Here is a 19,676-nt window from a genome sequence, read left to right on the forward strand (position 1 = left end):
GAATTCATGTGCACAGTTTCTCTAAAGAGGGAGACTGCACTGCATCACATCACATGTGGGAAGTGTCTCGCACAAAGGACATCGACACAAACATAAATAGAGTTAGACATGCATAAAAGAAAGGAAGATTTCTCTTGTAATGATGCTCAGAGGTCTACTGTAGATTAAGATCACTCCTGGGAACACGATTTAATTGTGTGTGCGTGCGTGTGTGTGTGTATGTGTGTGTGTGTTTGTGTGTCTTTAGCTTAATAGTCTTTCTTCACAGGATTGCTAAAAAAAATGCATTTGGTTTATTTGGACTTGCACTAATGTCTTTCCATTCCCTCACACTCCTTCCTCTTCACTCACCTTGTCGAAGGTGCTCAAAGGAAGCCTACGGAGATCTATGAGAAGCTGCAAGCTGTGGGGTTCACCCCATTCATTCACTGAGAGCACAATTCACCATTTGAAACCAAAGTCTGAGATCACTGGGATAGTAGTAATGCAGGGACTTCCTGTGAGTTTTGTGTGTGAGTGTGAGTGAGGGCGTGCAAAGAGGCCCCTGTGCCTGCATAAATGTGAGAGTCTGTGCACACGTGCGTGCGTGCGTGCGTGCGTGTGTGAGTGTGTTCATCTGTGTGTGCACCTGTGTGTGAGAGAGCGTGTGCACGTGAGCGTGCCTGTGTGTGACAAGGCGCGTGCGTGTGTGTACAAGCGTGTGCATGTTTGCTTGAGCATGTGTGTAAGCGAGCGTGCGCACGTGTGTGCGCCTGTGTGTGTGAGAGAGCATGCGCCCACTTGTGTGCATGTTTGTGTGAGCTTGTCCATTTGTGTGTGTGTTACAGGGCACGTGCGTGTGTGTGCCTGTGTGTGACAGGGCGTGTGCCTGTGTGTAGGAGCGCGTGCATGTGTGCCTGTGTGTGACAGGGCGTGTGCCTGTGTGTAGGAGCGCGTGCATGTTGCTGTGACATGTGTGTGTGAGAGCGCGCTCACGTGTGTGCGCTGTGCCTGTGTGAGAGGGCATGTGCTCCACTTGTGTGATGTTGTGTGGGCGTCCATGTGTGCCTGTGTTACAGGGCCTGTGGGGTGTGTGTGCCTGTGTGTGACAGGGCGTGTGCCTGTGTGTAGGAGCGCGTGCATGTGTGCCTGTGTGTGACAGGGCGTGTGCCTGTGTGTAGGAGCGCGTGCATGTGTGCATGTGTGCATGTGTGTGCTGGAGAGCCTGCGTCTTCACAGCTCTTCCGTCTCTGCGTCGAAGGGCACGTTCTCCATCTCTACGTGGATGTGGCTGGTCTCCCCACTGCCGATCCAGCCAATGGGGGTGCGGTTGAAGGAGGGCCGCGAGTTAATGTCGTGCGGATACACTATGGTGGGCTCCAGGACCACCTTCTTGGCCATCTCCGGCAGCTGGAAGGTCATGAGCTGAGAGGCCTTCTCGAAGCCCCCATAGGGCATCGCGGACCTGAGCACAGAGGGGAGGGGGGATCGCACCAGGCAGGAATGTACCAACACACATCCACACTCTAGGGCAGGGGTGCCACCATGCAGGAATGTACCAACACATACACACTCTAGGACAGGGGTTCCACCACTCAGGAATGTACCAACACACATGCACACTCTAGGGCAGGGGTGCCACCACTCAGGAATGTACCAACACGCACACACACTCTTGGGCAGGGGTGCCTAGTCCTGTTCCTGGACGTCTACCATCCTGTAGGTTTTCACTCCAACCCGAAGAAAGCCACACCTCATTCGACAGCTAGAGGTCTCATTGAGCTGCTGATTGGTAGAATCGGGTTTGCCAAGTTAGGGTTGAAATGAAAACCTACAGGATGGTTTTCGCCTAATATCAGCAACCAATTCAAGCCCCAGTAACCACGTGGGGTGGGTTAACTGTGTGACCGTGTCGGCTTCATTTGATCATTTAACTGCAGAGTAACAACAAACAAACAAAAACAGCAGATCCTTCGGCTTGCCAGGATCCAGAACGAAGATCAGCGCTCTAGGGCTATAGATGTGTCAAACAGACAAACGCTGCCGCAGTATAGACTAAGGTGCTAAGACTATGGCCCTGGGGCCAGACTTGGCCTGCCAAGACTGAAAAGGCCAGCGATTAATAAATCAGCATACTGTATAAGTGATGAGCATGGGGGGAAAAGATCGGGTCAAAGGTTAAATAAGCCCCATTAGTCTGCTTCAAAGCAGGATTTTATAGAAAAAAAGTGAAAAGCCTTTCATTTAAATAAATTTATGTAACCCAAAAATAGTGTGCCCCCAATACAGTATTGTCTGAACCTGTGTTCACATAAACATAATTGGCTGACCAATGCCATCCTCTAATGATGTGCTGAGTATTAGAATCGAACCTTACATACTGTTGCTAAATTACTGTAGATATTTACTTTTCCATCTGGGAATTTTTATATTTTATATTTTGCACTATATTATTTTGGTCAACACTGAGATTTGGTTTGGCCCACTAACCTTTGAACATTAGGTATCCCTTGTATACATATTCAGTATAGGAGAAATATTCAATTTAGATTTCCTGGGAGTGAAAATGTTCACTGCTTGATATATCATAGAGTGATATATATAGAGTCTAGCCCTGGAGCCCTTTTACCCATTGTAACTTTATACCTTTAGAAACATCCAGAAAGTAGAAACTGAGGATGTGATAAGCGTTAAGTGTACCAGATTATCTTGTATCAGTGTTATTCTTTCCATTGAAGAGTTTTTTCTCACCACTATTTGAGGCCCCCCCCCCTCCCTTGGGAGTTTTTACCTTATGTACTTGCTATTTGTGGGTTCTGGTTTGGTGTTTGCTCTTTTTGCCCTGTTTCTTGCCTTGCTGCTACTCTGTAAAGCGTCTTTGTGACAGTTCTCTGTAAAAAAGCGCTTTTAAAAAAACAAATTGAATTGAATCGACGTGAGCCGTGTTAAAAGGCGCTGGTGATGCCTGCTGAAGGGGGGGGGGGAGGGGGATGAGGATGAGGAGGGTGGCGTACCTGTTGAAGCTCTTGTACTTCTGCAGCTCGTGCGGAGTCTCTGGCCCCGGCATGTGAGGCTTCAGGGTGGCTACCAGCTCCTCCTTGCCCTTCATGGCCCGTTCCCACGGCGATACGTACGTCTTTATGAATTCGATCTTCTTGCCCGGGCCGCCGCCGGCTCCGTGGCCGCCCGCCGCGCCGCCCGTCCCCGCGCCTGCCGACACGACGGGAATTTCAGCGGCTCGCTTTCATTCGGGGGGGGCCCGTCCCGTCGCTGCGACGCCCTCCTCCAGTTTAGGCCACGGACAGGAATGAGAGGTCCCTGTAAAGTGTGTGTGTGTGTAGCCTAGCCGGCACATGTGTGTTAGCCTAGCCGCCACTTGTGTGTTAGCCTAACCGCCATATGTGTGTAGCCTAGCCGCCACATGTGTGTGGCCTAGCCGGCACATGTGTGTTAGCCTAACCGCCACATGTGTGTAGCCTAGCCGCCACATGTGTGTGGCCTAGCCGGCACATGTGTGTTAGCCTAGCCGCCACTTGTGTGTTAGCCTAACCGCCACATGTGTGTAGCCTAGCCGGCACATGTGTGTAGCCTAGCCGCCACATGTGTGTAGCCTAACCGCCACATGTGTGTAGCCTAGCCGCCACATGTGTGTAGCCTAGCCGGCACATGTGTGTTAGCCTAACCGCCACATGTGTGTAGCCTAGCCGGCACATGTGTGTTAGCCTAACCGCCACATGTGTGTAGCCTAGCCGCCACATGTGTGTAGCCTAGCGGCACATGGTGTTAGCCTAGCCGCCACTTGTGTGTTAGCCTAACCGCCACATGTGTGTAGCCTAGCCGGCACATGTGTGTTAGCCTAGCCGCCACATGTGTGTAGCCTAACCGCCACTTGTGTGTTAGCCTAGCCGCCACTTGTGTGTTAGCCTAACCGCCACATGTGTGTAGCCTAGCCGCCGCATTTGTTTTAGCCTGGCTGCAACATGTGTGTTAGCCTAGCTGCCACATGTGCGTTAGCCTAGCCGCCACTTGTGTGTTAGCCTAACCGCCATATGTGTGTAGCCTAGCTGCCGCATTTGTTTTAGCCTAGCTGCAACGTGTGTGTTAGTCTAGCTGCCATATGTGTGTTAGCCTAGCTGCCATATGTGTGTTAGCCTAGCCGCCACTTGTGTGTTAGCCTAACGCCACTTGTGTAGCTAGCGCCCATTGTTTAGCGGCTAACTGTGTGTTAGTCTAGCTCCATGTGTGTTAGCCAGCTGCACGGTTAGCCTAGCTGCCACATGTGTGTTAGCCTAGCCGCAACTTGTGTGTTAGCCTAGACCTGCGCTACCTGCTCAGGTGGCACACCAGATTGCAGGCACCTCATTGGCTCCTGGGTGACATCATGCTTAATTATGCACCGCTCTGAGCTGACGGGTTGCAGGCCACTGTCGGCACTGGTGCTGGCAGGATTTGTTTCCAGACCACGGGCTGTCTACGCTCAAACTCTCCGCTTTAGCAGACCCCTCCCCAAACCAACCCACCCCCACCCCCACCCCAAATAGACTTTTATTGTCCTGACACAGATAGCTGGCCCTCATTCAGCGCTCCACAGGGACCGAGCGGTGAATTTGAGGGTGGTATCTACACCCGCAAACGTCAGCACGAGGCGGTTGGGGGCGGCGGCTCTGAGGAGGAAGGAGGAAGTAGTCACGGGTCGCGAGATGGGGAACTCACCGTGCAGTCCGCCGCCTTCCTGGGTGCCGGCGCCGTGCTGTTGACCCTGACCTTTGCCCCCGGCGACGCCGCCGTGCCCCGTGGCGTGCCCCCCTCCGACCCCGACCCCGACCCCGACTCCGCCCCCTGTATGCATGCTTCCAGGTTTGGGAGGGGGCGCGGGTGCTCTACTCCCGCTTCCAGCGTAGCCCACCATGTGCCCGCTGACTAGATGACCCCCCACGTCCATCTTGCCCCCCAGGCTGGGCACTAGCTTCTGATAGTCATCCTGGGGAGGAGAAGAAAAGAAAAGACCATGATAAAAAAAGCTGCTCTCATTTCATAGCTCTCTGCGCTCGGGAAGATGAACCCCCCCTCTGTCTGCAGCACTTTCGGAAGTCAGAATAACTCCTTTTTGTGTGTAGCCGTGGTACAGAATGACAGAGAAAGGGTGATTATTCTCAAGCGAAATACCCCAGGTAAAAATGTCCCACTTATTGCTCAACAGGCAACTTGTTATTTTCAAAATCCGAGCGGTGGGTAGAGTGGGGGTGAGGGACGAAGGGTGGAGGTGGTGGGGGGGGGGGGGGGGGTGCAAATCCTATCAGCGTGATGATCAGAAAGCACATCACTTTCCATTAGAGTGAAGGTTATTGATTCTGAAGTCCCACTTTGTCAGATCACGCGCACTTCAAAGTTCCCCCACAGCCGCCGTTCTGAGCATGCACATCAAAGCCAGGGTTGGACTGAAATCTAGTTGGAAAAAAAATAAAATCAGGGCGTCGGGATTTTCTGCTTGATTTTTAAGCCGCTCACTGGGTTGGAAAGGTGGGCCTGTTACTGTAAGTCTTACTCAGTGGTTTCTCCTTCACTTCCCAATGCTTCCCAGCACCTCCCAACACCTCCCAATGCCTCCCAACAGCTCCCGACACCTCCCAATGCCTCCTGACACCTCCCAGCACCTCCCAACACCTCCCAACGCCTCCTGACACCTCCCTTCACCTCCCAACGTCTCCCAACACTTTCCCGCCCGCTGCCCATGCCCCCGAAGCCCCCTCACCATGGAATCTCCGATGAAGACGTCGGGGTTGTTCTCGTAGATGAACCTCTCCACCCGCTTCTGCCTCATCTTGAACATCAGGGAGCCCTTGTTCTTGAGCAGGGACAGCTCCTCCAGCATGATGTCCTTGGGGATGCCGATCTTCTTCCCCAGGTGCAGTGCAGACGCCTCTTGCTCAGGGGAATACTCTGGGACGGAGAAAAGCAACAGTAGGGCAAAGTGCTTTTTAAGTGAAGATTTCCTGCGCTTGCTCAAGCAATGAGCACAAAATTAAAATAGTTTGCCCACCCACTGCATATTCATTCTTACTCAAAAATAAAGGCAAGCATTATTTTTTGGTCTATCCAGGCACAATACATTTTGGTGATCTGCAGCTGATCTCACTGAACTGCGTGCACCTTGCAAGCTGATACGCTCTTAATTTATGCCATAATTTATGGTGGTCAGGGACAATTAGGTTGTATATTTGAGGTTTATTATCTTTAACCATAAAATCATCAAATCCATTTTACGAGACGGCACTGTCTGGTCTCAGTGCGAATAAAAGTGCATCCCACCCACTTCGTAGACTGAAGGAAGTTTGCTGGGTCCGTTGGGTCCCATCGCGTAGGAAAATCCCACAAATCATCGAGCCCCTGTGCAGAAGCCAACTCGGCTTCAGCCACGCGGAGCCGCATGCGTAAGTGAACGATACCTCCAGGACGCGAGAGTAGGAGGATTTTCATGTCCGCTTCATTTCCGTCTGAGCCAATGCAGTTCAGACTAACAATGGAGGGCCCACAGCAGGTCTGTTACGTCCCCTGCCTCTGCTTGCCTGGGTAGTGCAGGTGGAGGTAGTTGCTTAATTACCTAATTGGCTGATTGCCTCCACCTGCCTATGGCCCAATATATAAGCCCAGTAGTATGAGGCAGGGGGGATTTTCTTTTGGGTCTTGTGATTTGTGGAGGTTTTATTTTGGGGTTTGTGATTTGTGTGGAGAGCTTTTGTTTTGTGAACTTTGTGTGTTTTTGTTTGTTATTTAGATTAATAAATGTCTGGGTTTGTTTTTAGATCAGTTTCTGTCGTGTTTTAGATGCATCCGGACTTTGTTTGTTGCGGCCAGTCGAGCCAGCCGTAACAAAATGGGGGCTCGTCCGGGATCTGCCATCACACTTCCCTGCGGCGGCGAGGAGGCTGCGCGCAGACACAGTTCCCTGCGGCGTCGAGGACGACGCGCGCAGACACACACTTCCCTGCGGCGTCGAGGACGATGGGCGCAGACACACACTTCCCTGCGGCGTCGAGGACGATGTGCGCAGACACACACTTCCCTGCGGCGTCGAGGACGACGCGCGCAGACACACACTTCCCTGCGGCGTCGAGTGCGACGCGCGCAGACACACAGGTCCCTGCGGCGTCGAGTGCGACGCGCGCAGACACACAGTCCCTGCGGCGTCGAGTGCGACGCGCGCAGACACACAGCTCCCTGCGGCGTCGAGTGCGACGCGCGCAGACACACAGGTCCCTGCGGCGTCGAGGACGACGCGCGCAGACACACAGGTCCCTGCGGCGTCGAGTGCGACGCGCGCAGACACACAGGTCCCTGCGGCGTCGAGTGCGACGCGCGCAGACACACAGGTCCCTGCGGCGTCGAGTGCGACGCGCGCAGACACACAGGTCCCTGCGGCGTCGAGTGCGACGCGCGCAGACACACAGGTCCCTGCGGCGTCGAGTGCGACGCGCGCAGACACACAGGTCCCTGCGGCGTCGAGGGCGACGCGCGCAGACACACAGGTCCCTGCGGCGTCGAGGACGACGCGCGCAGACACACAGGTCCCTGCGGCGTCGAGGACGACGCGCGCAGACACACAGTACCCTGCGGCGGCGAGGAGGCTGCGCGCAGACACACACTTCCCTACAGTGGCAGATTCCTCTGGACAATTTGTGGACATTTGGTATTTATTTTTTTTGTTTTGTATAGTAATTTGAAGAAAAAAAAAAAAGACCTTTTAGTTTGTCTTTTTTTTGTCTTAAGGGTGGGGGTGTTACGTCCCCTGCCTCTGCTTGCCTGGGTAGTGCAGGTGGAGGTAGTTGCTTAATTACCTAATTGGCTGATTGCCTCCACCTGCCTATGGCCCAATATATAAGCCCAGTAGTATGAGGCAGGGGGGATTTTCTTTTGGGTCTTGTGATTTGTGGAGGTTTTATTTTGGGGTTTGTGATTTGTGTGGAGAGCTTTTGTTTTGTGAACTTTGTGTGTTTTTGTTTGTTATTTAGATTAATAAATGTCTGGGTTTGTTTTTAGATCAGTTTCTGTCGTGTTTTAGATGCATCCGGACTTTGTTTGTTGCGGCCAGTCGAGCCAGCCGTAACAAGGTCTCTATGCAGCGACACTTCCCTCACACACGTTTCAGCACTTCTGCAGCCAGGTCCGAAACAGCTTACTTGCCTACTATTGAGTATGCAACAATGTATCCTTCTGCAGCCAGGTCCGAAGCAGCTTGCTTGCCTACTACTGAGTATCCAACAATGTATGCTTTTGCGGCCAGGTCCGAAATAGCTTACTTGCCTACTATTGAGTATACAAACAATGTATGCAAGTTTGAACACAGCTCAGTATACTTAGTAGTAGGCAAGTGAGTTGTTTCGGACACAGCCCTAGTCCGTTTTGGAATTTGTATTTCACGCCACACCTTTTCCCCCACTTTCCTGGAGGTGGGGCGACTTTTTCGTCCTCCGATCTTACCAAGTACAGCGTGAATAATCCGCCCTTTCCCTGCTGCGGACTACTGTATGTGGCAACGGATGTCACGGAGATTAGACGCGAGCTGATTTGCATAGCACTTCCTCATGGGTTTGTTAGGCAGGGATGAGTTCAACTTGGCCCGGGTGACATCATCGTACAGTTTCCCCTTGTCAAGTGTTCATACTTCCCTTAAAGGAACAGTACTCCCATTCATAACGCAGTGAAACTACTTACAACCAAAGGCCCACATCTGAAATTCTGGTTTTCCCTGCTAAACACTAGCCAAAACTTCCACGACTTATCCACACATCAGAAATGGCTTTCAACACAGAAATGGCTTTCATGTTCTGTTATTATTCTTGCATGAGAAATTTGGCAATGAGAAGACTCATGAAAGCCTTTTTTCCTTTTAATCCCCCTTTGCTCCCAATTTGAAATGCCCAATCATATTTGCCAGCAGTGCTCATTGCAGTGACTTCAGCACAAGCATGTGCTAATCCTCTGAAACATGTGACATCATGGCACAGATTATTTTTTCTCACACAGTCCAAAAAAAAAAACCCTTCCAAGTAGAATAAGAGTACTGCAGGACTGACCAGCAGGAGTCGCTGGTGGGCAATGGAACATGTTCATCTTGACAAACTGAACTGATCTCTCCCTGCGTGATGATACGGCCAATCATTTGTCGCCCTGCACGACTTAATAATGTTTAAAATTTCTTACATATTTTTACTTTCATTTTTTTTTTTTTTAACTTTCAGTGCAGCTGTAGAGATAGCTTGAACTCAAGTCCAAATAAGCACTTGTTTTCCAGAGTCACCGTAGACAAAATAAAAACTGTTCTCAGCCCCCTAATCAAACCACAGCTTGCTTCACTGCAGCAACAGGCTCTGTGATGTGCACGCCCACACGCAACAGCTGGGTTTTAATCAGGACGAGAGCGTCTCGGGTCAGGATTCCGTCTTCAGCGACTCGCGCCTTTCACGCCGAGCGGGTTGCCCGTTAGCCGCCGTGCAGCGGGTCAATCACACACACAAAAAAAACACACTTTGAACGAAGTGTTTCTCCTTCGATTTAATTCTGTCTGACGGTGGGGCCGTTTTAAAAAAAAAAAATACAGACACCAGAGCGTCAGCCGAAGGGGATTCGTTCGATTCCCAAGAGCGCGACTCTTCCCACCTACGATATTCCGCTTGGTTACCCCGGGGCGAGTCTGGGCGGGAAGTCGGGCAGGCCTTGAGCAGTGAGCGGCGCCATGTTGTGTCAGTGTGATCCGCCTGTTTCCTCCTGTGGACCGAGGGTCCCAGTACAGAACAACTCTTCCTCAGAAGTGTGAAGGAGACTGTCGCGTCGAGGCACTAGGGCTTCGCACCGGAGTCACAAAATTCACACTTTGAATGTTAGCCATGTTTTTTTTTTTGTCTCGTTCTGTTTTTTTCTAGGCACATCGTTGAAGGGCCTAGAGTCAGTGTCGATCGCTAAAATGACGTATCCGTTTGCTGACAGGCTGCTCTTTGGAAATAAAAAGTTATGAATTATTAGTCGCTGCTCTTGATGATCTATAATGCACTTAATGCCTCGGTGATGAATGGGTCTGGGGCATAAACATGGCCGCAAAACAATAAGGAAATAAACTGATTTTGACAACAACAACACACCTGACTTTTCTTTTTTTTGCATTGGCACATACCAAATCTGTTAGCGCTAAATGTGCATGTCTGCCCTAATACAACACATACAAGGCCTAGCCTAACACAGGCACTCCGATCCAGAGCTGTTTACATAGCTTGCATTCTTTTTCTTTACATACAACCCATTTACACGGGGTGATATGCACCGAATCTGTGCCGTGACCGTGTACCTTTGCGGCGGCCACAACCGCAATGCCTCGCCTGGAATCAAACCTGCAACCTTGAAGTTGTAGGCCCGGCCCCCCCAGCTACCATTGCGCTACACTGTCACCCATTATGTGACAAATGCTCAAGCGCTGCAGTTCTCTGGTATGAGAAGCAACTTCATGTGCGGAAGCTGTATTGAGCTGGCGTAGTTGCATTGCAAAACGGTGGCCTCTGCCACCCAGGAACTGCATGCTGGGAATTGAATTGCATTTGACGGCTTGTTGTGTGTTGTCCCAGAAACGTAGATTATCAGCTCCACTTCCACAGACTACAATTTAGGAATGTGGGCATGTAACCCAGGCTACCTCCTGGTCTTAGATGAGTCAGAGATGTACGAACCGATACTGTTGGGCTTGATAAGTCAGGACATCATTTACGTATAAGGTGAACACCGGCCAATGAGGTTGATGGAATGAGATGTCAACAAGTAGAATGTTCTGTATTTTTAGAAGTGTGTGAGTGTGTGTGTGTATGTGTTTGCATGTGTGTGTCTGTTTTTAAATTTTTGTCAAGGGGAATATATTCTACTTTCTCACATTCTATGCATGTAGTATGTATTACGTGTGTTTGTGGAGAGGAATAAGTGTACTAATTAGACTGCCCAAATCTATGGTAAGTTTAGAGACAAGCTTTTCTTTACAGACCAACTTGAATGAAAACAACAGATCAATGTTGCATTCAAAGTTTTATGATTTTAAAACTTTTAACATCAGCTTAATAAACTTAAAATGATATTTGTGTCCAGAGTGGGCTTAATAAGTACCCAATGTACCCATTAAACCCTTAGGTATTTTAAATAAGCCACCTCATGAGTCAGTGATAGAAAATCTTTTTTCCAGCACATTAAATTATTTTTCAAGAGTGTCCAGTTTATTTTCCACTTATCTACACATTAAACTCCAAATTCAATGTCATGGAGTGGGCAATTTGTAAGTTATACCAAAGATGCTGTAGACAGGGCCTTCATATGACATTTTCCAGGCTTTGCTGTGAGATTAAAAGACTAATGTCTTCGTACTTGAAAATGATACCCAAGTACTCACACAAAGCAAGCATCGTCATTTATCTGGTGAAAAGATGGATTGTCTCAGTTAGCTGTTAGTCTTACCCCATTGTAGAGTTAAACACTTGTGACATAACTGTAACTACCACTTATAGTAGTATAATAGCACTTACATCTTGTGCTTTTCCAAATGCTCAGACAGTGCAGAGGGGTGTCTAGTTGTTCTCTTAAGTAGGATGACTTGCCTCTAGAATGTATGCCCACTAACTAAAACTTTTATGTGTTTTATGCATCTCATATCAGAAAATTTATTGGTTATTGTTTATTGTGCTTATCATTAAGTCAACTGTATGTTAGGGAAATCAAACATAGTTATCTTGCCATGTATTATCATATTCTTATCAACTGGGCATTAAAAGTGGCAAAAAAGTTCACACTTCTAATTTTTGGGTGATTAGTTTCACGTATAAAACCCAGCTCTTGCAAAAAGAGCAAATGAAAATGGCTTTAAAATGGCCTGTTCTGTAGGTTCCCTTCAGAGCAAAGGTTTTGCTCAACTTTCAGAATGCCTGCCAGGGGTACTGTGTGCATGACCATGCATAATTAAATAACGTCAGATCTGATTGGCTCAGAATAGAAACTGGCATGGATGTGGCGAGTTGATGAATTGGTTGAGACCTTAAACTGTATGATTTTTTTTTTCTCACAGTTCAAGTCCAAAAATGGAAATAGGGTTATAAGGTGTGCATACCCTACTCCCCTATTCTGTGTGTTTGGGTATGTGTGTGTTTGTGTGCATGTGTATGTCTTTGTGTATGTGTGCTTGAGTGTGTGCATGGGTATTTCATGTGTGTGAGTGTCTGTATACGTGTGTGCATGTGTTTGTGAATGTGTGAGTGTGTGTGCATGTGCGTGTGTATGTGGGTGTGTGTGCATGTGCGTGTGTATGTGGGTGTGTGTGCATGTGTGTGTGTTTGTGTGTGTGTGTGTGAGGGGGCGGGGAGGGGGTAAGGGGGGTCTCTAACCATCCTGCGTGAGGTGGGACAGGTCAGTGATGATCCTGGATGACTTTTTCCTCTTGTTGGGGGCGGGTGTCCCGGACAGTGGCATGGCGGTGGGCTGTTGGGGGCAGAGAGCACACAGACAGACAGACAGACTGAGGAGGTGTTTTGGGGGCACGTCCTGCCTTTTCCACATCTGCTGAAAAAGCCGGTGCAGGGCACCCCCGGTGGCCGACTCGGGTTACTGCACCCCCCACTGTCAACATGCAACACTTAAAATGGCAACTGAAACCTTGGACGCCGACCCGTCCTCAGGCCACGGCGAGGGCCGAGGAATTCCCTCCCTCATCAAGTTCGGGGGCGTAAATCAGACCCGACCCGAGACTCCCTTGCCAATCACATACCTGAGCGAGGCATATCATCTGCGGACTCTTTTATTCTGGTATTAGGCTGACGAGCGCACTTAAGGTATTAAATATGCATGCGTAGAGAAGCACAGCCGCGCTTGTAAAGAAGTGGGTCTCGCTAGCTTTATAGCTTCCGAATGCTGCCATTTCTTTTTTTTTTTGCAAGTGTAGCACAATTCACCTGGGGGGGGGGGGGTTAAGGACCACTCGGGGTCACGGTATCATGACAATGGCGAAGGAGACTGGAAATTAATGTCAGTTATAACTTACTTATAATGACATGTGAGTCAAGCGAGAATTACTCTCGGCTTTCAGGAACTCTCTCTGTGAGGTGAAACCGATTCGGCCGAAATGGAACAGTACAGAGCGCAGGATGAAGACGTTCGTTTCGACAAATATAAATTCTGCCCTTTGATGCACGCACGTAGCGGCGGTGGTCTGTTTTTAATACTTCGCATACACTATGTAAATTCCGCAGATATTTCTGTCACCATATCCCCACCCTCTAAATCATACGGGGCCGCTTCCATATAAGGCTGCACTGACAGCTTCATATTTTCACAAGCCTCACCTTACTTATGCAATCCGATAGGCGCGGACGCAAAATAATCCCGGTAACAAGGATTACATGACAGCTGAAGTACTGCAGCTCAAAGTAGTTTTTTATTTATTTATTTTTTTTACCAGGATGGCCCCAATGTGTGTCATCTCCCTGTTTGCTCAGAGCACGGGTTTGGTCGGCATGTGTGTCATTACTTAATAAAAGATTACATGGCAGTGTTCGGACGTTAAATCCCCCCCGATTCGTTCAAGTGGTCAAGTAAATCTGGACTGGCACCATGTTGTGTGTTTCCCGTCTGTTGAGAGCCACAGCTGTCCGAAGTTTCTGCTTCGGAGAACGCGCGCGTGGCAGCCTTGAACGGAAAACTATAGCGCCCAAAATTCTGTTTCACCTTTATCGAGGACATCGCAGCCATTGCGTCGCATCGACTGCACCGTAATTCTATCTGCTCCTGCTATTTATAAGCGCCATTTTGAAGTAAGACCTTTCTTGGCCACGGGGCGCTGCCACAGCAAACCCAGCAGACGCGCACCGCGAACACACATACACAGACATACGCACTCACTACAGACACACATACACAGACATACGCACTCACTACAGACACACATACACAGACATACGCACTCACTACAGACACACATACACAGACATACGCACTCACTACAGACACACATACACAGACATACGCACTCACTACAGACACACGTACACAGACATACGCACTCACTACAGACACACATACACTGACATACGCACTCACTACAGACACACATACACAGACATACGCACTCACTACAGACACACATACACTGACATACACACTCACCATGTACACACACACGCAGACATACGCACTCACTACAGACACACATACACTGACATACACACTCACCATGTACACACATACACAGACATACGCACTCACCGCGGATACACGTACACAGACATACGTACACACTACAGACACACATACACAGACATACACGCACAACACGGACATACATACGCAGACATACGCACACACTACAAACACACGCACACAGACATACGCACTCACTACAGACACACGTACACAGACATACGCACTCACTACAGACACACATACACAGACATACGCACTCACTGCGGACACACGTACACAGACATACGCAGTCACTGCGGACACACGTACACAGACATACGCAGTCACTACAGACACACGTACACAGACATATGCGCACATCATAGCCACACGTACACAGACATACATGCACACCATGGACACACATACACAGACACCCTAACCCTGCACACATTGAGACATGTACACAGACATACACGCACAACACGGACATACATACACAGACATACGCGCACATCATGGACACACATACACAAACATACGCGCACACCACAGACACATACACAGACATACATCCACACCATAATCACATGTACACAGACATGCATGCACCACAGACACACATACACAGACACCCTAACCCTACACACATTGACACACATACACAGAGATACATGCACACCACAGATATAAATACATAAACATATGTGCACACATGCTCAGCCACATGTGCCACAGGCAGCCGGGGACAATTTGAGCGAGAATTCTAGAACGTCCTGCGAGGGAAGTCGCGCGGGGAACGCCGCTGGCGGGAAGGACCCCCCCCCCGCTCTGGCATTGTGGGCCAGTTCCGAAGCTCGCGGGCCAGTTCCGAAGCTCGCGTTTCCACAGGGCTATATAAATCTGCAGCAGGGCAGCTGAGGCTGGCTGGTCAGCAGATTCCCCCGCGCCAGCCTGTCCTCGACAACCGGGCAAAGCTAAAAGCGAAAACCGCTCTACCCTCGATCTATAACATTTCACTGAAATGTAGAACTCCCCACCCCACGCCCCCACCGCAGCACCGCACCCCCAGCAAAAACACAAACAACCCAAATGATCCACACACGAGTGAGAGTTTCCTAGGAACACAAGCCCGTGGGTCCACTTTTTCTTTGTTTGGTTTGTTTTGTTTTTTTGTTGACAGGAGTCAACTTCTTTTTTTTTTTATAGGGGAGATCAGTCACCGTCGCACATCTTTGTGGTATCCACGGGCGATTAGTCGACGCGTGCAAATTAGTGAACGGCATCACCATCGCAGTCTGCTTACCTAGGATCCTCGTTAGCGAAAAAAGAAAATACCAGGAAAAGGGGCAGCTTTGGATCGATCGAAAATTTCACGGAGTTCACAAAATCCCGGTTTTCCCTCTGACCCGAGGCTCACTGCTACATCCCAGGGAGTGCGAAATCCCGGCAGAGTTTGGATGGCAGATCTTCGTGGGGGGGGATACTGTCCCACACAGCCCAAAGTGCTGATGCAAAGAGCTGAGATATCAGGAGACGAATACTTTCTTACAAATGCATCACTGCCCTATATATAGAAACTTTGGAGAGCCAGGAGTTTGAGTGAGGTTATCAAATGGCCCCCCCAGGACTGAAGGGGGGGGGGGGGAATAAATCCCAATTGATTTACCCCTTTTTCCCCTTCATTAATTTGTTGACTTTGGATTAAATTCTCACCCTTTTTGGTTATGAAGAGACCCCCAGTGGCACCTTCCGAGTTGGTGGCCATGTTTTTTTTCCATTGATCTGCCCTAACTCCTGTTTGGTGGACGGGGGCATTGTCTGAGCATGAAAACTCTATTGATCTGTGTGGCTGTTGCAACCGGCCAGCCAATCCGCACGCAAAGGGAACCCTGTGTCCATTTTTCACAGGAAGTGTGGAGACACACCTTTGGAAAGCCTCTCCTCAACTTTTTCCACCGAGCTGGATCCTAGATTCGGAATGCGGAGGGGTGGTGTTGGGGACACGGCATCACCAGGAGATGGGAACAGGGACTGCTGCCAGGAACTTTGTGTTTTCCCAAAATCTTTCCTCTGTCTCTCTCACACCTCAGTGAGTTTCCCTTCTTTGGGTTTTCCCAATCTTTCCTCTGTCTCTCTCACACCTCAGTGAGTTTCCCTCCTTTGATCAGCTGTAGAGCATTTGTTGTGCATTTGAGGACAAATTGAACTAGGGCACAGGTTTCATTTACCCATGAAGACTGCTACTGCCACAACCCCTCCATGAATACAATCACTTGAGCTAGTTTGACAGTTCCTGCTAATAAACGGAATTTTCTTGGAAAATTTAAGGAGTTTGGCCCCTCCTGTCGCCCCCCCACCCCCCAAACCCCCCCAAATATATGCCTCCTGTGAAGCTGAGGTAGATGGGCACACAAACAATAATGCATCTGGAGTGTGCAAAACAAGATGAAAATAGCAAGCTAAACCCAAAAAAAAGAAGAAAGGATTTGACCATTGATGTCACGTGCACACGCAAGTGTGCATGTGAGTTCAACTCATCGCCCTGAGACTCCAGTGTCGCTAAGCAACAGTAAAACCGTTGTGTTTCCACCCCCCAGCTCCAATCGGCTGGGATTCCCCACCTTTCATCAGGACAGCTGGTGTACTGGACTCGCATAAACCAACACTTGCACACTCGCGCACTTGCACTCGCGCACACTTGCGTGCTCAAAAAGAATCCATCACAGATTTCACACTCATCAAATTGCCCTCGTAAAAAGCAACTGTCCAGCCACAAAGGTATCCGGATACCGAAATATAAGCTAAATATAAGAGGCGAGGCTACGGAAAAGATTCCAACACAACCGAGAACACAGCTGACTGCCAAGCACCACTGCAATACTTCCATTCACCACTAGGGCATACAGTTGTGGGTTTACGCAAGTTACCCTAATTAAGTATTTGAAGTTAAGCTATACATACAAAAATGAAAAACCCTTCCAAGTCCTCCAGTATCCTAAGCTCAAAGCATGAAATACTTTTCAGCTATATGTCCACTCATGATTTTACTAATAAAAATAAAATGAGTGTTTCTGTAGACAAATTTAGATTATGACAATTTTTTGTAAGTCTTCATTTGTGAATTTTGATGTTGTGTGAGCATTAATTTCGAAGCCCTTCCTGGCAACGTACCATTTCATTGTCGACGATGAAAATGTTTCCAAGTTTCAAGGTGCACAAATGGAGTCACAGTGCCATCTTCTGATGAATTATAAGAATAGTTTTCATCTGCTGAGCCAGACTGCTAATTTCACTTTAAAATGTGGGATTATAATGGTATTTTTCACCTTGAGTTGTGGATTGTAATGGTATTGTTAACCTTGAGATTTGGATTATAATGTTATTTTTTTTTTAAATCTTGAGATGTGGATAATAATGTTTTTTCTTTTTTTGCTTGTGTTTATTATGTTTAACTTTAGTGGTAAAATGTCAAAACAACAGCGTGAATTGATCATCAGGTCAAGGTCAATATCAGGTCTACTACTGCTGAGGCACCTTTGAGACAAACACTGTGTCACAAGTACTCAAAAGTAAAGTGAACCTGTATTATTAAATAAATAAATAAACAGCATTATAATATAATTTATGAAAACATAATAGGTCCTGATACACCGTTTTCAGCTTGTTGTTGTTTTTTCCCCCACTTGAATTCAATTGTCAATTTTATAATAGTTTATACACTTTATATAAAAGGTCCATGAAAGGTCTATACAAAGTTATCCAATCTAAGCATTTCCTGTTTTCATGTCCAAAGACTTTTAATCAGTGAGGCCAGTTCCCATGCAATTAAAGCTTTCATTTTATCTAAGCTACTCCATGGGCCGTATGACAAATGGTTAATTTAGAGAAAAATTACTTTTGAATTGATCGTATGATTAGTTTATAGACACTGGATGGTATAAACATGGACGCCTGATAAATGAAATGAAACCATTGACAGAGCAAGTGGCAAAGAGCTGAATGTGCGCTGTGTTAAAAATACTCTAAAAGAAAAACTCACGGAAGAACCTAAACACATGTTCTCCACAACCTCAGATGACCCGCAGATTGCCTGTAACATACACCCGCACACACATGACTTGGAGGCCCAAGGGCGAAGTGTGACGGACCACGTACCGCACACACACACACACACACACACACACACACACTCACCTGTGCATTCTGCCATGCTTACAGGGACACACAGGATTCCCATTGTAGGATGCTACCTGTGTAGCCTTGAGCAAGGCGCTTCACCTGAGTTTCTTCAGTATGTATTCCGCTGGTACTGTGTAAAAAGCTGTGTGAGTTGCTCTGTGTAAGTGTGTCTACTGGATCCCTGTAATGTATGCAGTGTAATTCTTAAGCTGCTGTTCCATTTTGCGCTGGTACAGGGTCCAGCTTGACAATAGTCTTTTATTTATTTTTTGGGTGCAGTTTGTTGCTTATTCTGGCTGAATTCTGGCTTGTTTTCAGGGTCAGACTTTGAATAGATATCGCTTGATGGCAGTTTTTTTATTTAGAAACCATCAGCTTTCCTCATACGCTATCTGGTGGAACGTCGATCCGGCCCAGGCCCAGTCTATTTTTATCACGGTCTGGAGAGCTAAGCTATATCAGCATGCTCCTGTCAGCTAAAAGTTAATTCGATTGTCCTTCGGTGCCAGGCACAGCTAGAATGAAATGAAATACACCTATTTTTAGTTTTCTACGGTACCATCACGTGCCAATCAGAAGGGATCTGGTGGTGACATGTGAGCATGTGTATATGTAGGTGGATGACACACCTCTTGTAGATGTATTCCCGTTGAGCCTTGCAGACAAAAGACAGAAACATCTGTCCATCCATCCATCTAATAACCTGCTTATTCCTGGTCAGGGTCACACGGGGTGCTGCAACCTATCCCAGAATTCACTGGGCAAAAGGCAGGAATACACCCTGGATAAGTCACCAGTTCATTGCAGAGCACACACACACACACACACACACACCATTCACCCACACACTCATGCCTAAGGGCAATTTAAACCCTCCAATTAACCTAACCTGCATGTCTTTTGGTCTGAGGGAGGAAACCTGCTTTCACAGAAACAGCAAAACACATTTATTACCTCTTAAATGTTCAGCAGGCTAATCGGCCTCTAATTATTATCTGCGGAAGTGCAACCATGGGTTTCAGGAACCCTTGTTCTTCTCTTACCCGTTCCGTATTACTGTCACGTGTTGCTTCCCCTCAGTGTGACTGAGCATGTTGTTCACAAGTTGGTAGATAGGTGGCAGTAATGAGAGAGCACTTTTCATCCACATCCCCCTTGACCAATAGAGGTGAGTGTGACACAGCTAGTCAGTTATAGAAGTAGAAAGCCACAGTTCTGCACAAACCTCAAGAAAGACAATTTACTTCACTAGATCCTGAAAAAAAGTTTAGGTTTCACAGATAAAGAAAAACAGACACAGACTGGTAGATATAGGCCTAAAT

General features: G+C 48.1%; 1 protein-coding gene across 1 annotated transcript; it reads right to left on the reverse strand.

The window, feature by feature from the left end:
- Nucleotides 1-1,071: 1,071 nt before the first annotated feature.
- myoz1a (myozenin 1a) lies at nucleotides 1,072-15,719 on the reverse strand. Its single transcript, XM_064317692.1, has 6 exons — nucleotides 15,479-15,719; nucleotides 12,384-12,477; nucleotides 5,732-5,919; nucleotides 4,693-4,960; nucleotides 2,994-3,189; nucleotides 1,072-1,444 (listed from the first exon to the last, which is right to left on the reverse strand). The coding sequence occupies exons 2-6, from the start codon at nucleotides 12,466-12,468 to the stop codon at nucleotides 1,213-1,215; spliced, it is 969 nt and encodes a 322-aa protein (XP_064173762.1). The 5' UTR covers nucleotides 12,469-12,477; nucleotides 15,479-15,719; the 3' UTR covers nucleotides 1,072-1,212.
- Nucleotides 15,720-19,676: the final 3,957 nt, after the last annotated feature.

This window comes from Anguilla rostrata, chromosome 18, assembly GCF_018555375.3.
Source record: "Anguilla rostrata isolate EN2019 chromosome 18, ASM1855537v3, whole genome shotgun sequence".
NCBI classification, from domain to species: Eukaryota; Metazoa; Chordata; class Actinopteri; order Anguilliformes; family Anguillidae; genus Anguilla; species Anguilla rostrata.

Excerpts from the sequence above, each read along its gene's own strand:
- myoz1a (XM_064317692.1), bottom strand. The coding sequence starts at position 12,468 with ATGCCACTGTCCGGGACACCCGCCCCCAACAAGAGGAAAAAGTCATCC. Across the intron at positions 3,190-4,692 it reads GGAAGGCGGCGGACTGCACG|GCGCGGGGACGGGCGGCGCG; the intron begins GTGAGTTCCCCA and ends TCGTGTCGGCAG. Across the intron at positions 1,445-2,993 it reads AAGTACAAGAGCTTCAACAG|GTCCGCGATGCCCTATGGGG; the intron begins GTACGCCACCCT and ends CTCTGTGCTCAG.